Below are 26,599 nucleotides of genomic sequence, written 5' to 3' on the forward strand. Positions count from 1 at the left end.
GGGCTACGCATTTTGTTTTGTAATAACCACTGTTTCCTCTGTCAAAAGAATGGAAATTATCTGAAATAAAAGGATAGTAGTGTTCAGTGGTCCTATGTGAACTTGTCACTTCAGGTCTGCTGTGCCAGTTCAAAGCATTGATTTTGGCATTGGATGAGAAGATGATGGTGTTTCTTTCAGCATGCTGGGAGTAGATGGGTAGAAACACTTTTTTTTTAGTAGGCTTGGAACTAAAAGCTGAAAAGGGCCTTTTGTTTTTTGCTGCAGATTCAGGAGCGTGATAAACTTTACTACTTGGTAGCCTGGGAACTTGATTTTGTGTGTTGATTACAGAAGTGCAAACTTCTCTCTTTCTCTCACTTCTTCCCCTGCCTCCCCCTCCACCCCAATGGTATTATGAGCCTTTGAGAAATAAATGGGAATTGCGTGGTGTGTGCACTGCAAAATTTCTGTAGTTTCTAGACTTTTGTTCTTTTGCTCTTTAAAAGAAAATTTATTACTTTTTACTGGGGAGGATTTTTGAAACCTTGCTGTTTGGCTTGTCCTGCCTTTTTAAAAAGACACTGTTCCCTGCCCTTCTCCCAAAGGTACTTGAAGACCGATTTTCTTGCCATCACTAAATTGCAAGGGCAGCATTAAGTGCAAGCTTTGACCTCAAAGGTGCTATTTCTTGTAGTTTAAAAAAAAAAATCCCAGCATCTGTCAAAAACCTGTAAGGCCCAAAAGAGACAAAGCTTATTGCAAGTTATTAATAAAAGATGCATCTACTAAGAGACTTGTTTTACCCCCGTATATTTTGTATTATAACTTGTGCTTCTACATAGCAATTTGGAAGAAAAAAAAAATAGCGATACTTAATTCTGACTGTTCTGTGTGATGATATTCCTTTATTGTACTGAGATAGTAGCTGCAGGTTTTTAGAGCAGGGTCATATTGAAACTTTTAAAAAAGCTGTGCTGCAGGATAAAATGGATAAGAAAGTCAGGAAGGTGGTGTTGTGAGTGTTCTGTAACCCAGAAGATGACAGGGTTTAAAGGTGTATAGTTCTTTTCCATCCAGTAGAGAATTTCAATTCATTGGAGTTTGTAACGCTGTGATGGAATTGGGCGAACACTGAGTGGAGCAGATTGCTAGTAAACTGCATTGTATTGTTGGATATTCCACTGTTTTGGCTGAGATCCTCAGATCCTCAGGCTTGCTGCATCCTTGCACTGGCTGGACCAGCTCACTGGGACCATAAGGTGAGAGTGGCACTGCGAGCACTGCTAGGGGCTGACTGAAGCCACAGTGGGAGTCAGAGCAAAGATGGACACAGGAGGGAAACAGCAATGCAAGGTTGTAAAATGCCACCCAGCTAGCAAGGAGCAGTGGGAGTGGGAGGATATTCGAGGGCTGATGGCCATAATGCTGTGCTGTAGGTCTGCTGGAGGGATTTGCTCATCTTCCCAGCCCTGGAGCTTGCAGCTGCTCTGGCAGCTCCTCCCTGCACTGACCCTGCTGCTGGGGGAGCAGTATCCCAATGCTTAGCAAGGTTTGTGGCTGACACTGCTCAGTTTTGGGGAATTCTCATGTCGAGGACTGGCAGTATGAATGAGTATTTGGACTCTTTTCTTGCTTGTTAGGAAGAACTGGAGCATTGGATAGGGAGTTTATTTTGATCAGTTGTTTTCTTAAGCCAAATTTTCTATGTATAAACATCTGCTCTTCAGATACCAACAGATTAAATCACTGTATTTATAGTTAAATAAAATGTTACGGAGACACATTTTTCAGCTCTGGAAATGTCAGATTGGCCAGCTAGGCAGAAAAGGTTGGAAGCACAAAGTAGCATAGATTTGGTTGTCATCTGACCAGGGTGAGGGCACTCTACAATGGCTTGGTTGTGTACTGCAGTACTGAGGTGACAGCCATCTAGCTGATATCTGCCTTTTCTTGGACTCTGTGAAGTGCATTCTTGAATCTGGGAAGGAACCACGAGTAAAGGGTATCTTGAAGTTTCCTGTGGAGAAATCTAGAAACATGATTGCTAAAGCTAACTTTTTCAGCTTTTTTTTTTTTTTTGTAGTGTTACATAAGATACCAGAAAAATAGAATTTTGTTGTCATGTTAAATTCAAGGGGCGGAGGTGGTGATGGGGAAACAACAAAGCTTTTGATCTTTCTTTAGTAAATAGGAGACTGGTTACAGAATGTAAATGTTTATCTTAGATGATGCTGTAAGCAGTACATTTCTTTTTCTCTTCTCACAAATAAGGACAAAACCAAGTTAGTCATCAAGATAGACATAATTTTTAGGATGATTCTTATCCTGAATTAAGTTGTTCATTTTGGGAATAAGCAGCAGTGTAACAGTTGTCTTGTTTTTCCACAAACTCTGTATCTGATTTAATACCACAAAGCAGCTTGAGGGAGTCCTAGCACACAGAATTAAAGCCTTCTCTGGTCTGCAGAAGGCTGAGTAGAACATTCAGATAGCATTTCCTAAGTAGACAAGTACCTTTCTCTTAGATCTCTTTAGTATTTTTTCAGTAATTACCCCTAAAGTAATTCTACTATAAAATATTGATGGGGGATGAAAAGCTCAGCTAAAAATGCATATATTACTCAAACAGGCATACTGTTTTCTTAGGATAGATTATGATGAATTAATTTTATTTCGACATTTGAAGTTAAGAAAAGGTTAAATACTCAGAATATTAATGGTAGCTTGGGGATGGGAGCAGCTCAGTGGCGAAAATAGCTTATGAAAGAAACTAATTTCAAGTATCTTTATGTTATTCTTCTTTCCTCTTTTGGTATTTTCTTTGTTTCTGAAGGGAAGCTGCTTTGCTGCCACTGCAAAATGAGTTTTTAGTACTCAAGTGCATTTTCCCCCTCCCAATGAGTACAAACTAATTCTCTCTTAGGGACAGAAAAACCAGCATACAGACTGTAGAGTGTGAAATAAAATTCTGGAAAGACTGGGTGCTAGTTAGTACCTTCATTTTAGGAATATGTGGTGTCTGTATTCAAGGCTGGGGAATGCCAGTCCAGGGCCTGCTGATGGCAGTGGAAAAACTGTTCACCTACTGAGCCTTGGGATTACCCTTGAGTAGCTTATTGTGCCCACACCTCCCATGGAGGGTGATGGATCCTTCCTCTGCTGTTACTTCTTTGTCCAAATGTGTTACACCTGGTTGACCAGGGTGCCTTAAAGGGTATCTTGGTGGTGAGTGCAATAATTTCCACGTGTGCAGGAAGGAGAAGCTGCTGCTTTGAGGCAGCTACTGTTTGGCTGGAGTCCTGCTGACCCCAGCTGCCTGGCTGGAGTCACTTCTTGTTCAAGCCAGCATCTTTGGCAAAAGGTTGTTCAGAGGTGGTGCATTTTTACCATGTTGTTAGTGATGATGGTGTAGGGATTTGTATAAACCTCAGATGTGCGGTCTGTGCAGGAGCCAGTGGTGTTCTGGGAAGCACTGTGTGTGTGGTTGCCATTGTTTCCTGTGAGCAGTGGTGGGCATGGCAGGCACCTTTGTGCCCCTTCCACAAGCTGCTCCTGACATCTTGAAGGGAACAGATGAGAGTTTCCTGTAAATACGTGTGCTGGAAACATCTGCCCAGCACATTGAATTAGAGGATTTTTCTTGATGTGCTGTCTGACCCTGTATGCTGAGGAACTTGAGTGCTCTGTTTTCCTCATGACTTCCCCCATCTTTTTCTTAAGCTGTCTTTTCGGCACATTCTTCTGAAGCTGGAGCTGTGGGGACGGATTGGACCTTGCTTCCCGCATCTGTCCCAGCAGCTGGACCACTTCCTGCAATGAATCATCTGAAACACACTTTTTTTCCTTTTTATTGTTTTATTTAAGGGTGAAGGCACATTTGTTTCCTGAAGCCACAAGCTAATCTAAGTGGTCTGGCAGACAAGCCTCAAATGAAGGCTGGGGTGCGAATGGGTTTGGAGGAAGGAAGTACCTCCCATCGTTGGGATCACGGGCAAGCCAGGAGCACAGCTCTTTCCTGGCGGACCTCATTTGTGGTCAGAGGAACAGCAAACTCCATCACTTCTTGGAGAGCTGCAGCAAAATGTCTTCTCTGTTTGCACCTCAGTGTCAAACACATCATGACCTCTGGGTTTTGGCTGCAGCTAATCAAATGCTAATTGGCAAATGATGTTAAGGGAGAGGGGCATAATTATTTTTCTGAGAAGTCTTGGCTATGGCTTGGATCCTTTTGAGACTGATGTTTGTGGCTGAGTTTTCTAGAGTTCATTGATTGCATGTGTTTCAATTTTAGCAGTCCAAAACGAGGCCTTTTCTTTTTTGTGTGTGTGTCCTGAGGAGCTGAGGCTAAATAGTTCCTGAAACTTGAGAGGTCATTGTATTTCACAAAGAGATGAAATCCAAAATCCACCTCCTTAATTTTGGCTTAAAAAAACCCCCCAACACTAAAAGACCCCAACCTAAAAGCACATTAACTGCATAGCTGTAAAGCTTTTCTTTTCCTTGTTAATTTTTCTAGGAAAGCGTCAGATTCACCATTTGGGAAACCAGCTTCAACTCAATCAACATTGTCTGGATACTGCCTTTAATTTTTTCAAGATGGCTGTGAGCAAACATCTCACCCGGGGCAGAAAGACAACCCACGTCATTGCTGCCTGTCTCTACCTGGTGTGTAGGACAGAAGGAACTCCTCGTATCCTTTCACAGTTATAAAATGTAAATAAATAGAAGATCCACTTTTAGCAAGTCAACTATCCCAGTTAGGCCTTGTTTCAAAATGAGAAAAGGTGAGTGTTTAAGAGCTAACTTGGTCATTGCTAGTTTTATCCATTGAAGTGAATGGGAGTGTTTCCTGTGGTTCAAGTCAATTTATTCCCTTTCTATATGTACAATACTTAGTATTTAATGCTATAAATGTCACTCTGCCTCTCATCACTAACTATGAATTTCTTCTTTCACAACATTTGCTTCAGGTATAAAATTGTACTTCCCCTGTGCTTTGCTAGCATTTATTATTTGTGGAGTATTTTTTTTTGTTTATTTTGTTTTTCTCTTTTAAAGTAAATGACAGTTAGCTCCAAACCTCCTGCAGTGCCAGCATCAAACAGACTAGAGTTCCAGTGGGTTTTCCATCAACATATTTGGATTTCCTTCTTCTGATACTTGCAGGAAGGACAGTATCACTCCTGTTTTAATTCTTGAAAAAAAAGATATTTGCTAAATTCTGAAATTTGCTTAAAAATCATACAGGAAATCAGTGGCTGGAGGTGCACACAGGACAGATTTCCAAGTGAGTACTCTCTGCTTTATCATCCTTATTTTTGTCTTGGGGAACTTAATTAAAATCCACATAAGTTTTAAATACTGGTGACCATCCAAATTAATTTGTTTTATATATTTTTATTTCTTTTATGTTGTGTTTTAGTTGCTGGAATTCAGAGTTTAGCATCAAATAATTACTTCTGTTCCTCTGGCTCTCAGCAATCTGGTCTAGTGAAAGGTGTCCCTACCTATGGCAGGGGGATTGGAACTGGATGTATTTTAAGGCCCCTTCCAACCCCCAAACCATTCTATCATTTTATCATTCTACAATTCTGTGTTTAGTTTCTTTCTACTTTAAAATAGTATGTCCACATCTTCAGTATTCTGATTTTTTGCCTTTTTTTGCCTAGGTTGCTGCTCTCATTCTATATTTTAGCAGTTGAACAGTTTAGCTTTCCTTTTAAAATTGAGATGACATTTTTTGTAGTTGCAGAAACTATATTCAGTATTCTAAAAGTAGTACTTTCTGATCTTGCAGTAGCGTTGTGCTCATTGTGTTTGCATGTTTAGAACAATGTGGTTTTGCCGGAAGACTGGAATTAAAAGTCAGGCATGCCTATTACATTGGTCTTTCCTACTGTAAATTCTCCATGTGACCTTTGAACAGTAGCACTCTATCATTGCCATAAAGGCAATGTTGATTTTAAGGTGTTACCAATATTTTGATAATCTATCTTCCGGGTAACTACCTGAAAGAGGGTGGGATTCGATTAGCTATTAAAAAATTCTTTACAGTGAGGGAACTGAGGGCTTGGCACAGAGAAGTTGTGGCTGCCCCTTTCCTGGAGGTGTTCAAGGACACCCTGGGTTGGGCTCTAAACAACCTGGTCCGGTGGAAGATGTCCCTGCCCATGCAGGGGTATTGAAAATCAATTATCTCGAAGATCCTTTTTCTGATTATTTGTGATATTTATGCTCATGTGATGTTTAAAGTAATTTATTTACAGTTGTTATTTGATACTTCTGAATGATAGCCCAGCTGTAGTATGCAAGTCTATTTTTCCCCACTGGTAGTGATAAAAAGCATTTGAGGAAATGTGGGCTGTAAGAGGCAGATAGGTACATTGCAATGTACAGCCATCTGTGCAGCAAGTGTAGCAAACAAATAAAACAAAAGTAATTTACTTGTTTTTTATCTTCTTTAAAGTATATCAGCATGTATCTCACTTATGTGCAAGATATACTGGTCTGGTTGACACTTAATAAATCCTTAAATGAATTTCCCAGCTTTCTTGGTTAAATGGAGATAATGTCCTGTGTGATATTTCACATAAAATACTAGGAGTAAAGTATGAACAAAACTGCAAAGATGAGTTCTGTCTTTCTATATCAATAATACTTCACCCTCATTTGCACAGTTACTATGCTTCCTGGGAATGAAAAGGTTGTTGTGCGTGCCCATACTGCTCAATTTTTTTAGTGTTCATTTTTTAAAAAATTCATTAGATAAACTTAATTTTGTAGTTGATATTAAGAATTTAACCTTTGTCACTTTGGGAGAGGGAGTTCATTCAGCTGCTGCCTGTGTTCCACTGTGGTTTTGTTTGTTTGTTTTGTTTTCTATTGCTGTTTAAAATCCAGTGTAGTTTAAAAACCAAAACCCAAATAAATTACGGACTCTCAACACTGAAATACAAATTCCTTTTGTGGTATCCTTTTCTTTCATGAGAAGCTTGAAAACCCAAGGGCTACAGGTGTACATTGCTGACCTTTGAAATTAGAATATGTTCAAGGCTCCGTAGATTAATGATGATGATCATTATCAGCATGTTATACTTGTTCCCAGCTTAAATCTGGCAATATGGACCTGGGCCACAGGAGGCAGGGATGTTCCCAGGGCTTTTGGAGCAGATGGGCCAAGACCCTGTGTAGAGAGGATGGCCATGTGAGAAAGTGCTTTAACAAGAATTAAAATCCATATTCAGGGTAAAAAATTTGCCATTTTGCCATTGGTTTTAGTCTTCTGGAGAAGGTGCTGAGGAGGGCTTGGAAAGAGGAGCAGAACACTGAGTAATTCTGTACAAAGGACAATGCAGTATTTTTAACACTTCAGCATTTAAATACACTGCTCAACCGAGTTCCTGAGTTTGAAGTGTTCATTGTTCATTCTAGAATTCTAACAAAGAAATGTGGGAGAAATTTAGAAAAGAAAGTTAAAGACTGAAGATTGGTGAAAGTATTTTAGAGGAAGGAGGTGACATGGGAAAAGTAGCGAAAGGCAGCAGCATCCTCAGAACTGAGAGCCAGCTCACTAATTTTGGGTGGCCCAAGTGAGTTATCTGAGTGACTTGGGAGTTGTGGAGGCAAGAGATGTTACCTGGAAACAGAATAGTGTTAGCACTAGAAGACATCACGTTTCTTAAAGAGTTGTGTGGTAGAAGGAGCAAAAATGCCTCGGGAGGTACAGGGAGATGTAGTAAGGGACTGAAGTGACAATAAATGTTGTGTTCTTGTGGCAGAATCAAAGGAGTGGGAAGCATTTTGAGAGGGAAAAGACAATTTAATTGTGTCTGCGAGTTCAGTTTGAGGGAGTGGAATGTATTTATCTGACATGGTTATCTGCTTATTCTTCTTTTTTTCATAATGTACATGTCGCCAGCTAGCCTCTGTGAAAATGTGAAGAATACTGTAGCCAAGTCTACTAGTGCAGTCTGAATTATGCCCGAATAAACCTCAGCCTGAAATAGGAAAGCATTATGTTCTCCTTAGTTCTTATGCATTATTTAATTTATGCAAAAATGCAAAATATTCTGGTAACTCGAATATTTTTGATCTGAAAAAACAGTTCCAGAACTTAAGGAGGAAATAGGAATTTATTTATGTGAAGAGCAGCTTTTATTTGTAATCCTTTGGAAAGTTTTGTATATATTATTTGAGATGTGAATTGATTTTACATCAGTTTTTGGTTTTTATTAGGTTATGTGACAGAAACCCTGACAATGCAGCCACTTTGGCATAGCTTTTCATTTGCCTTCTTTTATTGCTTGTCAGTGTTAATGTTTTCCAGGGAAAACAGCTTGCTAACTATTAGCTGGATCTGGGAGGTGTTTCATCCTTCTGATGAGCTGCCTATAAAAACTTCAATTTATTATTCTCTTTATAAAGTGTGTCAATGTGTCTGTATTATCAGTGTCAGAAGTAAAGATGCAATGCAGAAAAATACATCTGAATGAGACACTGGTTTTTAAACCCTCAGGTGTGATGGAACCTGTTGTCCCCCTCCCAGGGACTGAGTGATGCTCAGCGTTTCCAGTGACGTCTGACTTTGTCTGGCACTGTCAGCGCTCCGGGCAGTTCAGACTCTGGCTTTTAATTTGTTTCTTGGAATAGTAACAGCTCTCGGTTGTTCCTCTTTAATGTTTTGAACAGCTTTTCCACCCCTACACATGTTAGAATGGAAACAAAGGGCACTTTGGCTGGTCTTGCCATTCCCAAGAGAGAGAGAACTTGGGAAGAGCCAGGCAGGGTGTTTGAGTGACTTATGGACTCAGCTGTAACCTGTGGCTGCCCCAGGGTCACTCAGGAACAATGACAGCCTGGCCAGGATTTTCCAGGTGGGATATCAGTTTGTTTTAATCAAGGAACATTTCATTCTATTTGTAATCCTGTTACTGTACACAACGGTTTAAAAAACTGTACAACTGTCTGTTCTTTTGTGTAATATTTTCCAGTGCTACCACCTGGGGTCTTTTAAAGCAACATTTTACATGGTAAATGTATTTTATCCCACACACATGCACCTTTTTTATACTATTTATTTATTCTTTTCCTTTGAAGCTCTCTGAAAAATGCACCTTTAGTTGTAAACCAAATCCTGTCTTGTCAGAGCATAGTAAATAAAACCTTTTCCACATGAGAAGAGTCCCTGCAAAGTTACCTCACCAGCTATCTTGTGTAAATATCCCTCTGTTTGCCTCTGAAGGTAAATTCAGGGCAGGTTTTTCTCCTTCCAGTACAGTGATCAGTCTCGATGATGGGGCGCTCTGAGCTGAGCAGCCTCTGAGACTGAGGCTGAGTTATTGTGGGGATCTTTGGCAGCTTTTTTTCGTCAGCGGACAAAGGTAGGATCCTCCAGAGGTCAGGCCTAGGCAGCCAAGTAAGGCCTCTCTCCTGAGTTGTTTGCAAAATTTCTGATACATGTATGAAAAATAACCTCTTGAATTTGGGTGTTGGGAGCAGAAGGCAGTCAGGAGAATGTTTGGTGCCTTGAAGTCTTTCAGATGTAAACTTGAGCTGGGTGGGAAAGCATAAGGAGCCTTTCCTCCCTGACTTCCTCTGCCCTGTGAACCTCCCTTTTGTTTGAGGGAAGATCACGAAGGCATTGCCGGATCCCAGCAGGCAAGAAGGGTTTGGGAAAAAGCTGGGCAGCTGAATGGGGCAGCACTTTGTTATTTCCTATCTGTCTGCAGTACTTGTACTTTATTGCCAAGCTATTTGAAAGTCTCCTGGTTTAATGTGTTTATTTTCATGTCACAGAAGGGGAAGTTGCGAGTATTTATCTTCATTTCCATGTGCAGAACTGAGGCTAAGTGACACGTTCAGAGTCAGTCAGAAAATCTGTTATGGAGTAAGGACCTGGTCTCTAATCCTTGGTCAGGCAGCAGCTACTGGGCTTTTTTGCCACATTGGTCTTTGCAGAGGAGTTCAGCTAAATCCCTATTAAGCATTAGCAGCTCTGTCAGCTCCATGTTGTCTTGGGAAGCTTTGTATGCCTCACCATGAGAACCTTTGATGGATACATTCTTTGTTTCTTTACTAACACTTCAAGGTCTGTCTTTGCAAGGAAAAGGGCAAGACTTCGCTTTTTATTAGAAATGAAAAATTAGATCTCCAGCAATCTTTTGACCTCTACTAAAACTTCCTGGAGCCAGCAGGCCCTAGTCTTCCTGATTAAAAAGTTAACTTTTGAAATTAGGCTTTAATCAAGAAATTTTAAAGCTGTGGTTAGGGAGGTTAATAAAACCAGTTTCTATTTCTCTCTGGTTAAGGACTTTCTTTTTAGTAACTGACCTTTTACTTTTTTTTAATTAGCTGCTATTGCATTGAAATGTTGTTCAAGTGTGGAGTGTGACAAGGACATAAAAGAAAAAAAATGGATTTTAAATTGCACAGTTAAAATACATACAATATTTACTGAGGCAAATTACTTCATTTCACTTTGTGGTAAAAGACGCCAAGATCTTCATAGCAAGTTGAATAGAGTATTTTCGGTTGGAACTGACCTACACTGATCATCCTGTCCAACTGCTTGACCAATTTAGAGCTGACCAAAAGCTATACCATGTTGTTAAGGGCATTTTCCAAATGCATCTTAAGCCCTGACAGCCTGAGGGCTTCAACCACCTCTCTAGGAAGCCTGTTCCAGTGTTTGACCACATTCTTGGTGCAGAAATGTTTCCTAATGAAGCATTTGCTTGGACTTGAAGGCTTGCAAAAGCCTTGTTCACTTAATTTTAAAATGAAGTTTTAAAATTGCTGTGTTTTTGAGTGGATGGATTTTAGTGGAGAGTTTCATCCATTAAGAAAAAAATTGCTGCCTTAAATAGGGTATGACTGTTGTTGCCCCATGTCATTTGCATAGATTTCCAAAGAGTTAGGTGTTTGGTAATGCTTGGCTTTTGTGATCATTCCTATTTAGTACCACATGAGAAGATGCTGGAGATGTAGGGAAGAGGGCAGCCAGGGACAGCAACAGAAATTTAATTTCTGCACCTTAATTTCTCCCCATCACCCTCTCCTCCAGCCAGGGCTGGACCTGTTGAATTTCAACAGCAGGGCTCATGACCTGAAGCCTGCATATTCAGTCTGTTTTTCCATGGAATGGAGGAGAATCATATCATCTTTCACTTGCAGTGCTGCCTCACACATTTTTCTTTTTTATTTTTATCCCCTATAAAGAAGGATGCATAAAGCAAGTCTGGTGCTGAGAAAACGACGTGTTTCATGTTTCCAGTTGGTGGGAAAGTAGAATTTTCGTTTCCACATGCTCATTGACATATTTTATTCCACTGTGTGGCTCTGTCCTCTTCCCTGCCACATCCCCTTACTGCCAGGGTTGCTCATAGGTGGGCAGCAGTGGGACGGTGGGGCAGAAGGAGCCTCTCAGGTATCTCACCCGGCCTCCAGCTGTGTTGCAGGAGAGCCTGTGTTTCCCTAGGTCCTCTGGATGTCTTTGTAGCCTCTGAAGTGGTGCTGGGTACTTGAATTTGCTCCACATGTGTCCGGTGGTTTGCAGTGTTTTTTAAAGAGAATTCCTTCTTGAGGAGATAATAACCTGAAGCCTTTCAAACTGGTTGTGTGGCCCTGCACCCTGGGGGACGGGGCTGGAGACATGGTTAGTGGCCCTCAGGTTCTCCTCTAGTCCCTTGGAGGGGAAAGCCATAAACCTTATTTGTGCCTGATTCAGATGTGGCAGGAAAACAGTGAGCGTGATTGCTGACTGGAATTATCCTGCGGGGTGCCCTGCTCTGGAAGTCATCGAAGCTCTCTGCTGGGAGACTGCAATTTTAATGTGGAGATTCTGTACTTGGGTGAATTCCTTTGTTCGTTTCAGGTTCTGAAAATATAAAAGGGGAAGGGAACTTTACATTGTGGTGTGTGTCAACTCAACATCTGACTGTTTAAATCCTTGTGCTAAATGCCCATTACGGGTGCTGCAGGGAGGGAGGGGAAAAGCTGCTGTAAGTGCAGTAGTGATAATTGACCCACTTAAGAGAGCTGCTCTAATTTTGCATGTTACAGCATCCTGGAAATTCAGATAAGAATGTTGATCTCTCCAGCTAATAGGATTTCTAAATATATCATCCAAAAGAAGCAGGAGGACTGCAATTTTGCACGCATATGTGTGTGCTCAGGCTAATGTTTTGTTTAAGAACTGCACACTCTGAAAATTTGCTGTTCACTTGTTACTAACTCTGGATAAAATGGAGCTTGACCTTTGCTCCTGCCAAGGGGAGACCTGATCATGCCCCATTAAATTCACTGATGAAATTCTCACCAGCTTTTGTGTAGATGGGTGACCAACTCTTTTCCTTTCAGGATGTTGGTGCACAGCAGGTGGCTCAAATTGTCAGCTTTTCCATAATGCAGCATTAAACAAACCATCTGCAGAGATGGAGAGGGGGACAGGGTCACAAGATGGCCTATCAAGATTACAGATTTTGGCTGGTGTTGATAGCTTTGTTTTCCTCATTTAAGGGAAATTTTGAACAGTAGAGGTCAAAATAATACTCTTTTGAAATCTGTCTGCAGAGATACTTTATTGCTTTACAGAGCAGAGTGTTTCAAGTCTCTCTCTCTCTGGGCAGTTTTTTTCTCAAAGCACAGCCTCACCTCCAGTCCTGGGTGCGCTTTTAGGTACCACAATATCAAAAAGACATTAAGTTATTAGAGTGTCCAAAGGAGGACCACGAGGACGGTGAATGGCCTTGAGGGGAGGCCATACAAGGAGCAACTGAGGTCCTGTGGGTTGTTCAGCCTGGAAAAGAGGAGGCAGAGGCGAGACCTCATTGCAGCCCATGAATTCCTTGTGGGGGGAAGAGGAAGGGCAGACACTGATGTCTTTTTTGTGGTGATCAGTGACAGGACCCAAGGGAATGGCCTGAAGCTGTGTCAGAGGAGGTTTAGGTTGGATATGAGGAAAAGGTTCTTCACCCAGAGAGTGGTCGGGCACTGGAACAGCTCCTCAGGGAAGTGATCACAGCACAAAGCCTGACAGAGCTCAAGAAACATTTGGACAGTGTTCTTGGATGTATGTTGTGATTCTTGAGGTGTCCTGTGCAGGGTCAGGAGTTGACCTTTGATGATTCTTGTGGCTTCCTTTTGAACTCAGGATGTTCTATGACTGCTGAAAACCTTGGGGTTTACAGTCAGGAGAGCTGTTGCACCTACAATGTTTTAATTCTAGAGGTCCTTTGCCCTGTAATGGGCAAGGGACAAACAAGAATCACTGTTGGCTTTTGAAATTAAGGCTTCCAGAGTAGGTTCACTGAAGCCTCTGTCACTGTGGCCTTGAATTACATGATGTGTGGGTAGAAGTGTTTGGCAACCCTGTGCTCCATCACCATGTCAGGCCTTGTGTAACCCAGAAGTACTTACAGCAGAAGCATCTGAGCCAGATTTTTAATGTGTGCAATACTAGTCTGTTATTGCATGCATAAAAATAATAATTAATGTAATGAATTGCGTGGTCTAATTAGGCTCCAGTTTGAGGTGTCTGAACTGATGGGACATTCTCATGGTAAAGGTGAAACAAAGGAAAGAACCAGAAGCAGGGAGCAGGAGAGATACAAAAGCATCGGTAATTTTGGAGTAGAAATACAAGGGACAGCCCTCACTGGCAGCACTGAGAGGGGGTAAAGCTGCCAGGTGGTGGCAGAGGTGTGGGGGATAACCACAGGAACAATGTCAGGATGAGTTCTGGGTGATGGATGAGGGGAGGGAAGTGTGATGGCAGGAGGCCTCTTTCCAGGGAAATAAATACAAAGGAGGGATGATAAGGAAGGGATCACACCTCTGATGTCTTTGACCTTCAGGATCCTTGCATGCTTGTGAAAATAAATATTTAACAATCTTCTTAAAGCTTGTTTAAAAGAGGAAATAATTAGGTTGGCTCTCAGCTTAATATGGTTTATCTCAGCATCTGAATTTTGGGGCTTATGTCAGCAAACCCAGAATTATAACTGGGCGGTGTTTTGACCTGATGGGAGCTAATATGTTGCTAACACCAGCTAAATAAAAACAACAGTAGGGTACAGCTGGTCATTGTGCAGCACATTCTTGCTTTTGTCAGAGGATATGCTGGACATGGTGTGGGATGAGGAGGAGATGCAGCCCCTTCCTTCCCTGCATGGCCACGACATCTTAAGAAAAAAAAAAGGGGAGAAGAAAAAAAAAGAAAAGAAAAAGCATTACCTGATGCTTTGTTTAAATAAACCCTGATAGCAAACATGATCAATTATAGTTGATATTTTTGATTCAGTCACTGAAAAATATTCCTGGTTGTAGCCATCACTAATATTTTATGCATTTTAATACTTTAAAAGTCAATTAGAAAATTAAATGCTCTCTTTCATTAAAATAGAAGATTGTGTGTTTGAATTTTAATGCAGTAAGAATGCTGCCTCAGAACACAAATTCATTTTATTAGATTAATTAAGATCAGTAATGCAAAATAAGGGTGAACAAAAGCCAGTGCGTTGAGACCTATAAGCCCTTCTGTGCTTGCTATCCGCAAATATTTTAGCTTGAGGTTTTCTCATATCTTGTCCACTTTCATCCTATTCTTAAGTCTTATGCAGCTTTTTCTGTCTAGCAGTTTTTGATGTCTTAAGAACAAAGTGAAGATGTATAAGAGAAACAATATTACCTGTCAAATTTGTTTAGTAAAAACAGGATTCATTCTCACACCTGACCTGGCCTTATATCTTGAAAGTGGTCTTGATAATGATTTCTTACATCCTAGTAAAGTATCAGCCTTTTAAAAATAGGTAAAGGTCCTTCTCAAGAGCTGTCATCTTTCCTTCAGATGTTTGTCACTAGGATTTTGTTTGCATGATGTAGTTTTCATACACAAACCTCATACTTGAATTGCTTCTCAGTGAAACATTTTTAGCATTTTGTAATTCATGCCAAGTACGATGGTGAGCTGAGCCTTTTCTAACTTTTCCCTGTTCATCTGTCTTTACGGCAAGTCCGTGTCCTTCCTCGAAGGCAAAAGAAAATGTCTTTTCAGTTCAACTGCCAGACTGGCTCAGTATTGTTGTAAGTATGAATGATGTAATACTCAGTCACATGGTGGTATGTCTGCTATTTTCCTCTCTTTGAGAGAGAGAATAATCTTTCCATCTTATCCAGTTTCAAGAGTCTGGGAAAATAGCAGCCTAAAATGAGGCCCAAAAGAACCCAAATCTTGATTTCTTCCAGAGCTTTTCTTCTGAAGCCAGATGTTCCCCATATCTTCTTTATTTTGACTTGCTAATTGGAAATAAGATGTTAAAGATAACGTGTGCTTTGAAGCTTGTGTATTGTGTATTTTATTTAGGTTTAATCCTTTAAACGTTTGACAATAAAACATAAATTGCAGAGCTCTCATCTTTAGATCAGCTGTAAGTGAATCATTTAAGTTTTCAACATCCTTCCAGTTTGGGAGAAATGCAGTAGTCTGTGATGTTTTGACTGCATGTGTTAGTAAAGTGCTATGAGATTTGTTAATCAGTATATTTTAAATGGAGATATATTGCTGTTTCTTCAATGAAGGAGCAGCTTGGCTCCCAAAAATACAGTCTTGGCTTATGCCTCGTCAGGGAGTGGAAGTTTGAGTGCTCTTCAGATTCCTTCTGTGTTAATAAGCAAGAAGGAATAGTGAACAATATATTTTATGTTGTCATGTGTCATAATGGAAAGCAAATTTTGAAAGAGGAGAGATACATAGACTGAAAAAAAGAAGCCTTTTAGTGTGGACAAAAAATAGCATATAACTTCTACTAGGCTATAATATTTTTAAATGGAGAGAAAACTATGTAATGTAAATGCATATTTAGCAGCATGACATGTATTAACCAAAATGGAGAAGCCCTTATTACATAAAAAACAGAACTACAAACATTGCCTCTGTCTTACTGTAAGGAGAAATTCTCTCTTTATCTGTTTTGCAGTATTTTTCCTTCTTCAGTTGGTCTTTTAACCTTTTTATTGTGCCTGTAGTGGCCTTGCAGCTTCCAAGGGAAAATGAAGTTGGTTTTGTCATTTCAGGGGCTGTAATGTGTGGCACAACTCTAAGGCAAACAAGGAGCTGGTGTTTGAAGTTAGACTGCAGAAGATTTGTGATGTTACCTGAACCTGCCTGTTTCCGAGAAAGCACCACTGTGCCCTCACTTTGCAAGGATTTTGCCCCATTCTAGTTTACTTGCATTAAAAATACACTTTTTTCCTTTCCTTACTGAATCCATGGTTTCAGAGTAATGCAGTTCTGCCTATCCAGCTCTGAAGGCTGTGAGATTATAGGTGATTTTCTTTGACTTTTGCTTTTGGGCTAAAGAGCTGGACTGTCTAAATTGAGACTATTTCTTTTGAAATTTGCCATTGAAATCACCAGTGGACCATCCATCCTTACTCTCCAGGGAGATGAGGAAAGAAATGCAAAATAATTTTTAGTCGTTACTGAGGAAGTCTTCTTTTAGAGAGACATGGGGATGTTTCAGCTGCTACCTCTCACTTGGTACCTAAGATCAGAGAACACTCAGTTCATACTTATCTGGAGTTCAAAGTTTGGTTTTCCCATGTGAGTGCTTTTAACTTCTGCAGAATCTAAGCTAAATTTTCTTTTCCATGCGAAAACTTCTGCTCCTTAAAGGATCAGTCTTCTAGAGGATGCAGCAGATGGACTGCATCTGTGCTGCTTGTCTCTGAGGGACTCCCAGATCACTGCATTCTTGTCACATCTGGAGGACCCAGTTCATTGCCAATAATTATTTCCAGTGCATATTCAGATTATAGTTTTTCAGTTGAAAAATATTTTTTGTCAATGTTCAGTTTCATATTTTATTATCATTCTCCCCGTGGCAGAGGAAAGCAATTCAAGTATTGGCTGCTGCTGTTGTTGTTCCTCAGACTTTGAATGGGTGGCTTCAGTGTCTCAGCTGTTTCTCACAGTCATTCAGTGAACAAGAGAATGCTCCTGTCCTTGATTTCTGCTGATAATGTTGGCAGCCCTCCCAGCAGAGCTGTGAACTGATCACTTTCCTCCTATTTCAGCTGGAGAATTTGGGAGCACCATCAGGAGCTGAGAACATTGGCTGAGAGGTGGTATCCACAACGTGAGGGCAGCGTCAAAAAAAGAAGCTTCAAAATATAGCTTGACAGAAGTGTTTCATTATAGTAGTCCTTCCTACTGACAGGCTCTAGGGTAGGATGAAAGACAATACAGTGTATTTTCCACTGTTTCTACAGCAGTCAGAGGTGTGATACAGGGAAATGTTTGTATAGGTATCTGAAGGTGATGAAATGTGTAGAAAAGCCTGTGCCCTATGCAAGATTGTAGAATAATTTAGATTAGAAGGGGTCTATGGAAGTAATTTCTCCATTCCTCGGTTACATGCTCAGTAGATTCCTGAAGCCCTGCTCTGGTTGAATGTTGATTATCTTTAGCAATGGACATACCATGTTCTCTCTGGGCATTACTACTGTCATGCCAAAGGGGTTTTTTCCAAAATGGTAAACAGACTTTTTCTTGCTACAGTTTGCTTCTGAGAAGAATTTGGGTCTGTATTCTCTGTACTCTCTCATTAAGCACACAATTTTAGGTGTCCTCTAAAAACCAGGTTGACAAGCCTGGTTCTCTCAACTTTTCCTTGTAAATCACTTGTTCCAGCCCCTCAACCATGTCAGTGTGACTCTGATGTACTTGAGAACCCAGATCTCACCAAGGCTCTCCAGGTGCAGCCTCATTGGGAGTCAATAGAGGGGAATATCCACTTCTCTGGAATGCTGGCTGCACTGTTCCTAACACAACTCAGTACCTGTTTGGTCTCAGTGCAAGAGCCCACTTAAGGCTGCTGCTCAGCTTTTTTCTATGGGAACATCCAGATCCTTTGTACCAGCTGTTCTTTCCCTGGTCAGCCTCAGCCTGTACTGTGGCAAAGGGTTACTCTGTCTTTGTGTGTGAGGCTTTTTTGAAGTTGAAAGACAGATGCGGCTCCTGTCAGCTCAGTTCTCCAGCCTCCTAAGATGCCTCTGAGTGGAGCCCCACCCTCTGCTGCAGGACTGTTCACCCAGTGCCATCTGCATACCTGCCTGGGGTGCCCCTGCCTCCCTTTCTCACTGCTAATGGAGACAGCATTGTCCCTCAGGGATGCCTGCAGCTGTCTGCTAATTGGACTTTGTACTACTAATCACAGCCCTTCAAACCTGGCAGTCCAGCCAATTTAATGCTTGCCTAGGCCAGCAAACCAGGCCATGATGTCTCAACAACTTGGCTTTAACAACACCATGGCAGACCATGTGTTCAGCTTTGCTGAAGTCACAGTCAACAGTTTCCACTGCAGTGCCAGTGTCCCTGAGCTGGTGTTGGTTGGGGGCCATGTAAAACTGATGGGTAGGTGACACTTTGCACAATGGTGAAGCTGAGCTGTGTCTGTGCACAGAGCAGATTTTTTGGCTGGTGCTCTGAATGGAGACCCTCTCTTTGCTCAGAATCTGGAGCTGTCTGATGGGCAGCACAGCAGGTTCTCATTGATTTAATTTTGGATTTTTTTAAAGTACTGGTGACTAAAGCCTGTTCCTGGTTTGCACAAACCCCAGATTCACTACTGAAAGGGGAGTTAAAAGCTGAGAGGGGAGTCAGGGCTGAATACTGCCCATTCTCCTTTTGAAGCTGCTGTTGCTGTGCAGTCTGAAACACGAGAATTGTGAGGCCAGGAGAGAGGCAAACAAGTGGAATCTTTTGTAGGTGAATGGCCAAGCTTAGAGAGGGAATGTACCTTGTTCAGCTTCTTTCTCTAAGTTTACTACAGTGTATTTATTTTTTTACAAATATATTAATTATATATTATTCTCTTGACCTAATGCATAAACAGTTGTGGCAGTAGGACTCTAATTCCAGTTTGCCTCTTCCCAGCTGAGGGTCCTGTTGGCGGAGGTGCAGAATTTATAGTGTTTCATGGAGAAGGTCAGTATTCTCATCTTCTGATTGGAGAAACTGAGGCATAGAAGGGAAGAAAATTACTTGTTCATCAAGATGTAGATATTTTTGTCTTATGTGCATCTATACCTCTTACTGCTGCCTCGCATAATGTAGGAGCCCTACTGTACATACTCATTTTTATTTAATATTTCTAAGACACTAGACTATACTTTTCCAAGTATATTGGCTAAATACATCAGAATTTTTAGCTAAAATTTCCAAGTAGAGCAAGTTCTGCCCTAGCTCTGGTATTGCACTGAGCTTGTTAGCAAAATTCTAGGCTGAATTTATAAATCTCAGTGGTGAGAAAAAAGTGATCATTTTTCTTGAAGGCTTTGCAAATATGACACAATCAGTGAGCAGCTGTAAACATGAGACTCACAATAGCATTCTCAGTTGTTGTTCAGAGCAGAGCTGTATTTTAGGAGCTTGCCATCAGCCTGCTGGATAATGTTATTTGAAATCACACTGCTGGGTTACAATAAAACTACTGCAAGATGCTGTGAAAGGCGTCTAAGGAGATCTTTCCCAGCAATATCACTGGCGGTTTTTATTTTCCCAGAGGCAGATGATATGTATATCATTACTGACTTTTTTTTTTTTTTTTTTTGCTTTCTTTCATGAAGAATTCCAGCCGCTGAGATAAGTTTACAACTTCTTAAAAACTGATAATGACAGAGCAGTCTCTGTGCTGTAAGAGAGACATGAGATAAGTGCTTGCCATTGCTACAGCATTCAAAAGAAGATAATAAAAGGATAAAAGTTTAAAATGACACTTCAGGAAAATACCTTATTTTCCAGCTTGATTAAAGCTATTTAATCAAAGTTGTTAACTTTTAAGAATATGAGAAATACCATTTGCAAGTAAATTAACTTCAGTGTGTTCACTTACTGATGCTGTGCAACATTGTCTTGAGATGCTTTGAGAGTTCCTACCTAAGTGAAGGAAATATTGACAGTAATGCTGACAGAATTCCAATGTCTTTGACAAGTGAATTGTACCAGATTGCTTACTGAATGCCTGAGTTTTCAGTAGGATATCAGTGTGGATATTCTGTTCCTTTCCTACCCTGTGTTCTCCCCACATGCCTTGCCCCAGTAAAGGGTTTTCCTTTATCCTTAATGATCCTTCATAAAGATGTGTAATCAATAACAAAGGAGTTGTCACTTGCTTTTTTTTTTTTTTTTTTTTTTTGACACTGAAAATCGATATGTATGCTTACAAAGTGATTGTAGAGCAAATAGGTGCAAAATTGAATTATATATTAAACTAAATAAAGGATTTTAAAGTTGTTGTAGGAGGTGCTTAGCTGTGTGTGTTGGATAGTAGAAGCATGAAAATTAGGACTGATACTTGAAAGGAGGGACTGAATCTGTGATATCTCTTGCATCTTTAATTGTAAGAAGTTCAGGATGTCCCTTAGCTGTTAAACCCTTTTGCATATTTTGCACAGGGGGACAAATGTCTTTGTTGATTTGCATAGAAAGGATGTAGCTTGGGTCTTTCAAAGGCTGGGAGCTGGTCTGAAAAAGAATTGTTGCCCATAAAGTTAGTCACCTGCTGCAGTATTATAGCTGAAATACATTTGAAAGCTTGTTTCTTTCACCTTTTGGAGAGACTTGGGAACCCCAGAGTCAAAAAGGTGTATTATAGTAGTAAGATAATCAGGATATTTCAGAGCTTTTTACCAAGGAAGGGGAAACTGTTATCTTCATTATAAAAACATGATAAAGGATGGAATGTTTTTTGTCGGGCAGTGGCAGAAATGGAAACAGAAATCCAGAGTCCTGAGGCACAGCCAAGAGTCCCTCTGGGTTATGCCTTTCAATTTCTTGGGAAAGATAGATTCCCAAAGGGAAGCATTTGTTTCCCATCCTTTTGTGTAGATAAAATACAAAGTGTATCAAATGCCTGTGACTGTATTTTCCCTGCTTAATAGATCACCTCAAAGATTTATTCTTGTAATTGAACTCTCTGAAAGTTAGCTGCCTTTAAAATCTCAGATATGCAAACTCCTCCTTCCACCTGCTCTATTATGCTTGTTCAAAGACCAAATTTAATCTTGTTCTAGAGACAACCTTTAGAGGCATAAATTTGTTTTTACTTTAAAATCCAGTGTATTAGGTCCTTGAAGATAATGTGTCATGTTGAGAATTGTATTCATTTCAAGGTATGATGCATCACTTGTCCCTAGCCCTGAAAGGTATTTTAAATTGGTATTTTGAAAGTTAAAAAAACTGTTGCCGTTCTTTTTGGGTTTTTTTTGGGTTTTTTGGTTTTTTTTTAGTTCTTATTGAGCTCTCCTCAGTTGGGCTGAACAGAAAGGATCAGTGAAAGTATCTTCTTACCCTGCCAGTAACAGCTAAAGGCAATCTCTCACTTGTGCATTGCTGGGAGTTAGAAGTGAAGATATGTTTGCATATTCCATCTTGTTTACAGGTTGATAAATTCAGATGTGCTAACTCAGTCCTTCTGTCTGTTGTCATATCCCAAGGTACCTGGGTAGCTGTCCAAGGAAGTAATTTGAGTTTTCTACTCTCCTGTTGCCAAATAAACCTCCCTTGAATACTCTTCCAGTGGTACTCTAAAGTACAAGATGCATTGTTATATAATTTGGTAAAATGCTTTATTAGTAACTCATTTGGGATATGCTTCTATTTATGAACCATAAGGCAACTCTCTGTAATTAAAACCAAATTCAGCATACCTCAGTGCTGTTATGACTTACGTAGTTTTCTGCTACAGTGAACAGGCAGGAATCTTTTTTTAGGTTTAGTGTAGGCATTTCTTAAATTGAAAGCTTAAGAAATGGGGCTGAGGATTTTTCAACCCACCGATGCAGTGCATCAGTTTAGTTTCATGTATTTGTATTCATTTTATTGATAATACCTAAACCAGGCTGCTTTGAGGAGTTCAGCTGCTGTGAAAGTGGGGTATTCTCCGGACTTCAAGCACTGCTTGAAGTGGTGCTGGTGAGCTTGTCCTGAGAGCCCAGTTTCCAGCTGAGTTCAAGTTATGTAAGAAACACGGGTGACTGAGGAAGTTGCTGTGAGTTACTGTAATGACTTTAATCGAACTTTGATTAGTGCAAGAGTAGTAATTAACAGTTTTGTAGCATCTGTGGAAGTTTTGCTCCACCCATGCCCCAAGAGAGAGCCAGCCATCCATGGACCATTACACCTGACATTTTCCCAGTGGAGTGCTGTGGGTGTGAGGGAAGGTGAGAACACAGAGAGCTCTTCCACCTACCCAGGTGAGGTTTTCTGATCGGCAGGAATAGACCATTAGAGGGAAAGGTATTTCTGTAGTGCCCACTTCCAGAACACAAGGGCTCCCTTTGGTGCAGTTCAGGTAGTGAAAGGTTTCTGCAGGTGTGTGCTGTGGGCATCTGATAGAGAAGGGTTTGTCATTGTGTTATGTGATATATGCAGAGAGAGCTCTCTTAAAGGCCTTTGAGAGTGGGAAATTTAACACAGTCCCATTGTTGTACTTCCCACCAAAGGCCACTGAGGAGCTGGCAGCCTTGGAAGGGCAAGGATGCAATTTGTTCCTTTTGATATTTCCTCTTAAAAAAAAGGCTTCAGTGTCCAAAATTTTTTGCTAAATGAGTGACAGTGTTTTATGTGTATGATAATAGATCATGCCTATGCCTGGTTAAATCATGTCCACTGATCATGGCAGGAAAGCAGCATCTGAGTTTGTGAGCATGTCCCAGTGCGGGGACAACAGCTGCCATACTCCCATCTCAGTAAAGGTCTGCTGAGATAATTCACCCAGGAGCAATTAATACCAGTGCATTTGCCTCAGTATGGGTATGAAAGCTAAGACGTACCACTTGGCTCCTGACGTGGGAAATGTAAAACATTCTGTGTCCACTGAATTTGGTTTTACTCTGATCTAATTGAGCACTGTAATGCTACTTTTTTTAACAAGTATAGGTGAGTGCTTACTGTGGGTAAAACCAGAGCAGTACTGTGGTAACGCTCATACAGGAACTGTGTTTCTACTTATAACAAGGGAGGTGTTATCAGTTTTATAACATTTTGGGTTGCTATAAAGCAGTTACTCTGCAGTAACTGCTTACTTGTTTTAAGGTTTCTCTTTCAGATAAGGCAGATCTTTGTGTTTTGGAGCAAGCTGGGGAAAACTGCAAACTTTAAAGAGAAATTTGAGAAGGTGGGATGGGTGACAGAGAGATTGTCTCAGGCTCTAGTTTTGTAGAATGCTTTAAGCCACTGTGAGCTGGCACAGCCTCAGACAAGTTATCTTGCTTTGGCCTTGCTTTCTCAGTCCTCCCTCAGTCCATCTCCTGCCTTCTATCAGCCCAGGTGTTTATGCAGTTACTTGTGAACTGGGGAGTTAATCCAGCTGAAAACAGGCAAAGAAAAAAAGAAAAACCTGTTAATTTCAGACAGTTTCTTTGGCTGGTTTGCCATGTTGCTGCACAAATAGGAGCCATGGGGAGGTGATGAACTGCAATCAAGCTAGTTATGACAGGGTTTGGGGTTTTTTTCTTTTTTCTTTTTCTTTTTCTTTTTTCTTTTTCTTTTCCTTTTCCTTTTTTTTTTTTTTTAATATATATATTTTTACATATTTCCAAACTCTTGTGTTTGGAGTTTTCTGAAAAAGCAGAGTGTCAGGCTCATGACTCTGCTGGTTTTCCTCTGCCATCACTGAGCAGGCAGTGATTTTCCTTTGCTGCTTCTCTCAGCCAGCTGCTTCTTGTTTCCAAATGTGCGCATTGCTGCTGTGCTGAATACTTGAGAGCCATCTCAGAATAGTTCTTCTAAGTCTGCACCTCTGACTTCTTTGGAACTTTTCTTTCACTGTTGGTACAAGAGTCATAACCTTTATAGACTTTGTACACACGGAAAAGAGAGAGAACTGAACTCCTTTACATTTACTTAAATCTTTACTATCAATGTCCTCCTTCCCAGCTTCTTTGTAAAAGCCTACTTTATTATCAAATTGTCACTGTGTGCAGATTTTTGGACTGTGCACTTTCATAGCTGCTTGTTTTTTCTGCAGTGATTTTACGATTTATTGTGGCTTCTTTTCACCCTTGCAGCTCGAGCTTTTCTCCTTTCCTGCTACCTCTCTCCCATTCTCATCTGCCAGCCCTGCTCTTCTTTTAAGTTCTTCCTTAAACCTTGCTTCTCCTAGCAACCTCTCTTGTTTTCCCTCACCAGTGCTTGTTCAATTTACTGTTCAGGGGATGGGGTCTCTTTCTTGTTTGGAGACTTTTTTTGTTTGAATATAGCCAACTGTTGTTTATACATGGCCACATCATTCAAGTTGAAGATTAACCTCATGTCTCTCAGAACTTTTAAATTAATATTTACATTTTCATTCTATGCTTAAATTTTCTTTTCCCTAAGCAAATATACTAACTAGATTAATCTTTCAGGGGCTTAGTATGGATATTCTTTGCATATTTTATCCCTTTGATACCCTGTATAATTGCAAGTTGACTGTACAAGCATTCTGAGACAAGAAATGTATCTTTTATTTTTTTTTCCTCTTGTGTTGCACTGTGTTATAAATTTACATGTGACTATGTAAATACTTGGCACTGCCCCACAAAGCAGGTTTTTTACTTGAAGTTAGTAACAGTGGGAGCACAGCTTAGCCCCAGTCCTCTGAAGACCACGTTCTTCAAGGACAGCCTTTTCAGAAGTGCTGAACGCTTGCTGCGTATTCAGCCAGCCTGGGTGCTTTGGAAAATGTTCCTCTAAATGGCAATGACTCTGGAGACAATTACTGAGAAAAGCTGGAGCAGTAATTTAGGAAAGAGTGAACTGTACGTGCGTTGGAGTCTGAAGGTTGATGTAGCTCGCAGGTCTTGTATCCCTCCCATCTGCAGCAGCCCAGATTTGTCTGCAGCTGCTGGAGATGCAGGTGGGGAGCACTGGTGTCAAAGGTCTGAGGCGAGCCAGAAAGCCCCACTTGAAACCCTTTCAGTTGATGCCAGGGAATCAGGCAGGCTGAAAGCAGCCCAAATGCCTATCTGCACTTTGATCTGCCTGGTGCTTGCATGATACTGAATTACTGCTGCTAACTTTGCCTTAGCAATGCAGGTGGTGAGGCTGCACATGCTGAAGGAGAACTGCTGCAGAAACATCCTGACAGAGTTGGGGAATGAGTGGGACACTGCTTTTCATTTTCAAATTGGGGATTTTAGAATACAGAATTTAGAGCAATACACTTCTATGAAACACAGCCATACAGCTGTGTGCAAAGAAGAAAAAAAACCCCGCAGAACAAAATGCAGTTCTTTTTTTATCATGCATTAATCTACACATAAATAAAGATTGCTTTTTCTAAAAACGGCATTTGTGCTTAGCATTTGTTAAATGCTGTTTTTATTTGTGTATTTGAGGGCAGCCTGTGCTACGTGGACTTCTTTGCAGAGGCAAAATTGGAGACATTTTGGAATGAAGACATTTTGGAATCTGGCTCTGAGGAGATTCAGCCTCGAGGCAAAGCTTTCATTAGAGTTATCAGAAATGAGTTTTCTACAAAAGAATTGAGTTTGGGTATTATTTTCTAGTTGTTTTAGTTTGGTGTCATTGGAAAGAGAAATGTTTACTTTAAACAATTAGCGCTGTCAGTCTCAATTAATAGCTAATTAAAATGGTGAAAGTTTGTAAAGTAGCAGAGGTGCAACCCTGATAAGTTATAATCAGAAATCATATGGTATATGAAATTATGGAAGGGGAAAATTGTGAATTGATCTGAAAGGTTGAAAGCTGAGTTCTGGGCCAGCCAAATGCTGTCACTAGTTTTTTACCCTGGTATCACCCCAATCCTGTGTTCACCCTTCCTTTTGTCTAATCTCCATGTGTTTGTTAAAAAAGTGTTTCTGGGAAGTTCACATTTGTTATTTAGTTTATCCAGAACCCTGACACTGAAATTGCAAATATTTCTTTCCATTAAGAACTTGAGAAAATTTTGTTTTAATATTCAGATATTTTTTTTTTAATTTCAGACATGTTTCTTATTAAGCTTTGCTTTTTTATTTGCAACCAGCTGAATTGCTGCTGTTGAGTACAGAAAGTGAGATTATGTTTAAATGTTTTATATATTTAATGGATCTGGATTTAGTTTTTGTGAGAAACAGAAAGCATTTTAGCTTAAGATGAATAAAGGTGACACTTCATTACAGTCAGCAGGACTTTTATGGATGTCAAATTTCTGCTGAGTGGCTTGTAGTCGCAGTTCCTTGGCACTAGTCCTCCTTCCATGGTATGGCTGCTTTTGTAGTAAGCTTGTAAAAATAAGTAAAAAAATGTTCCAAGGGTAACTTACAAAAAGGAACTAAGTAACTAAAATAAATACTAGACCCTTTGTCTTCTCCCTGCTTCTTAATACAGGCCTGTGTCTCCCAGATATGACATCCTACACAATGGAAAAATTTGGAAACAGTAGTATGAAATAATCTGAAGGTTTCCTGATTATTGTAGATTGTCAGACACTAAAGATTTTAACTTTTTTAAGATTTTTTTAGGAGGAGTAGCAACTTCATTACAATAAATGATAGTTGTTATTTTAACAGTGTCTTGTGCAGTTTATTCCTGCAAATGGCAGGTTTGCCTCTTGCTAGATGTTATTATGGA

General features: G+C 40.3%; 1 protein-coding gene across 1 annotated transcript in view; it reads left to right on the forward strand.

Moving 5' to 3' along the window:
- The window catches only part of BRF1 (BRF1 RNA polymerase III transcription initiation factor subunit), a 172,115-nt gene that overhangs the window by 39,339 nt on the left and 106,177 nt on the right, over positions 1 to 26,599 (forward strand). Inside the window, exon 3 of the mRNA XM_066321644.1 lies at positions 4,499 to 4,672. Coding sequence (XP_066177741.1) covers positions 4,499 to 4,672 — 174 coding nt within the window. The remainder of the gene's footprint in view (positions 1 to 4,498; positions 4,673 to 26,599) is intronic.

This window comes from Sylvia atricapilla, chromosome 6 (assembly GCF_009819655.1).
Source record: "Sylvia atricapilla isolate bSylAtr1 chromosome 6, bSylAtr1.pri, whole genome shotgun sequence".
NCBI lineage: Eukaryota > Metazoa > Chordata > Aves > Passeriformes > Sylviidae > Sylvia > Sylvia atricapilla.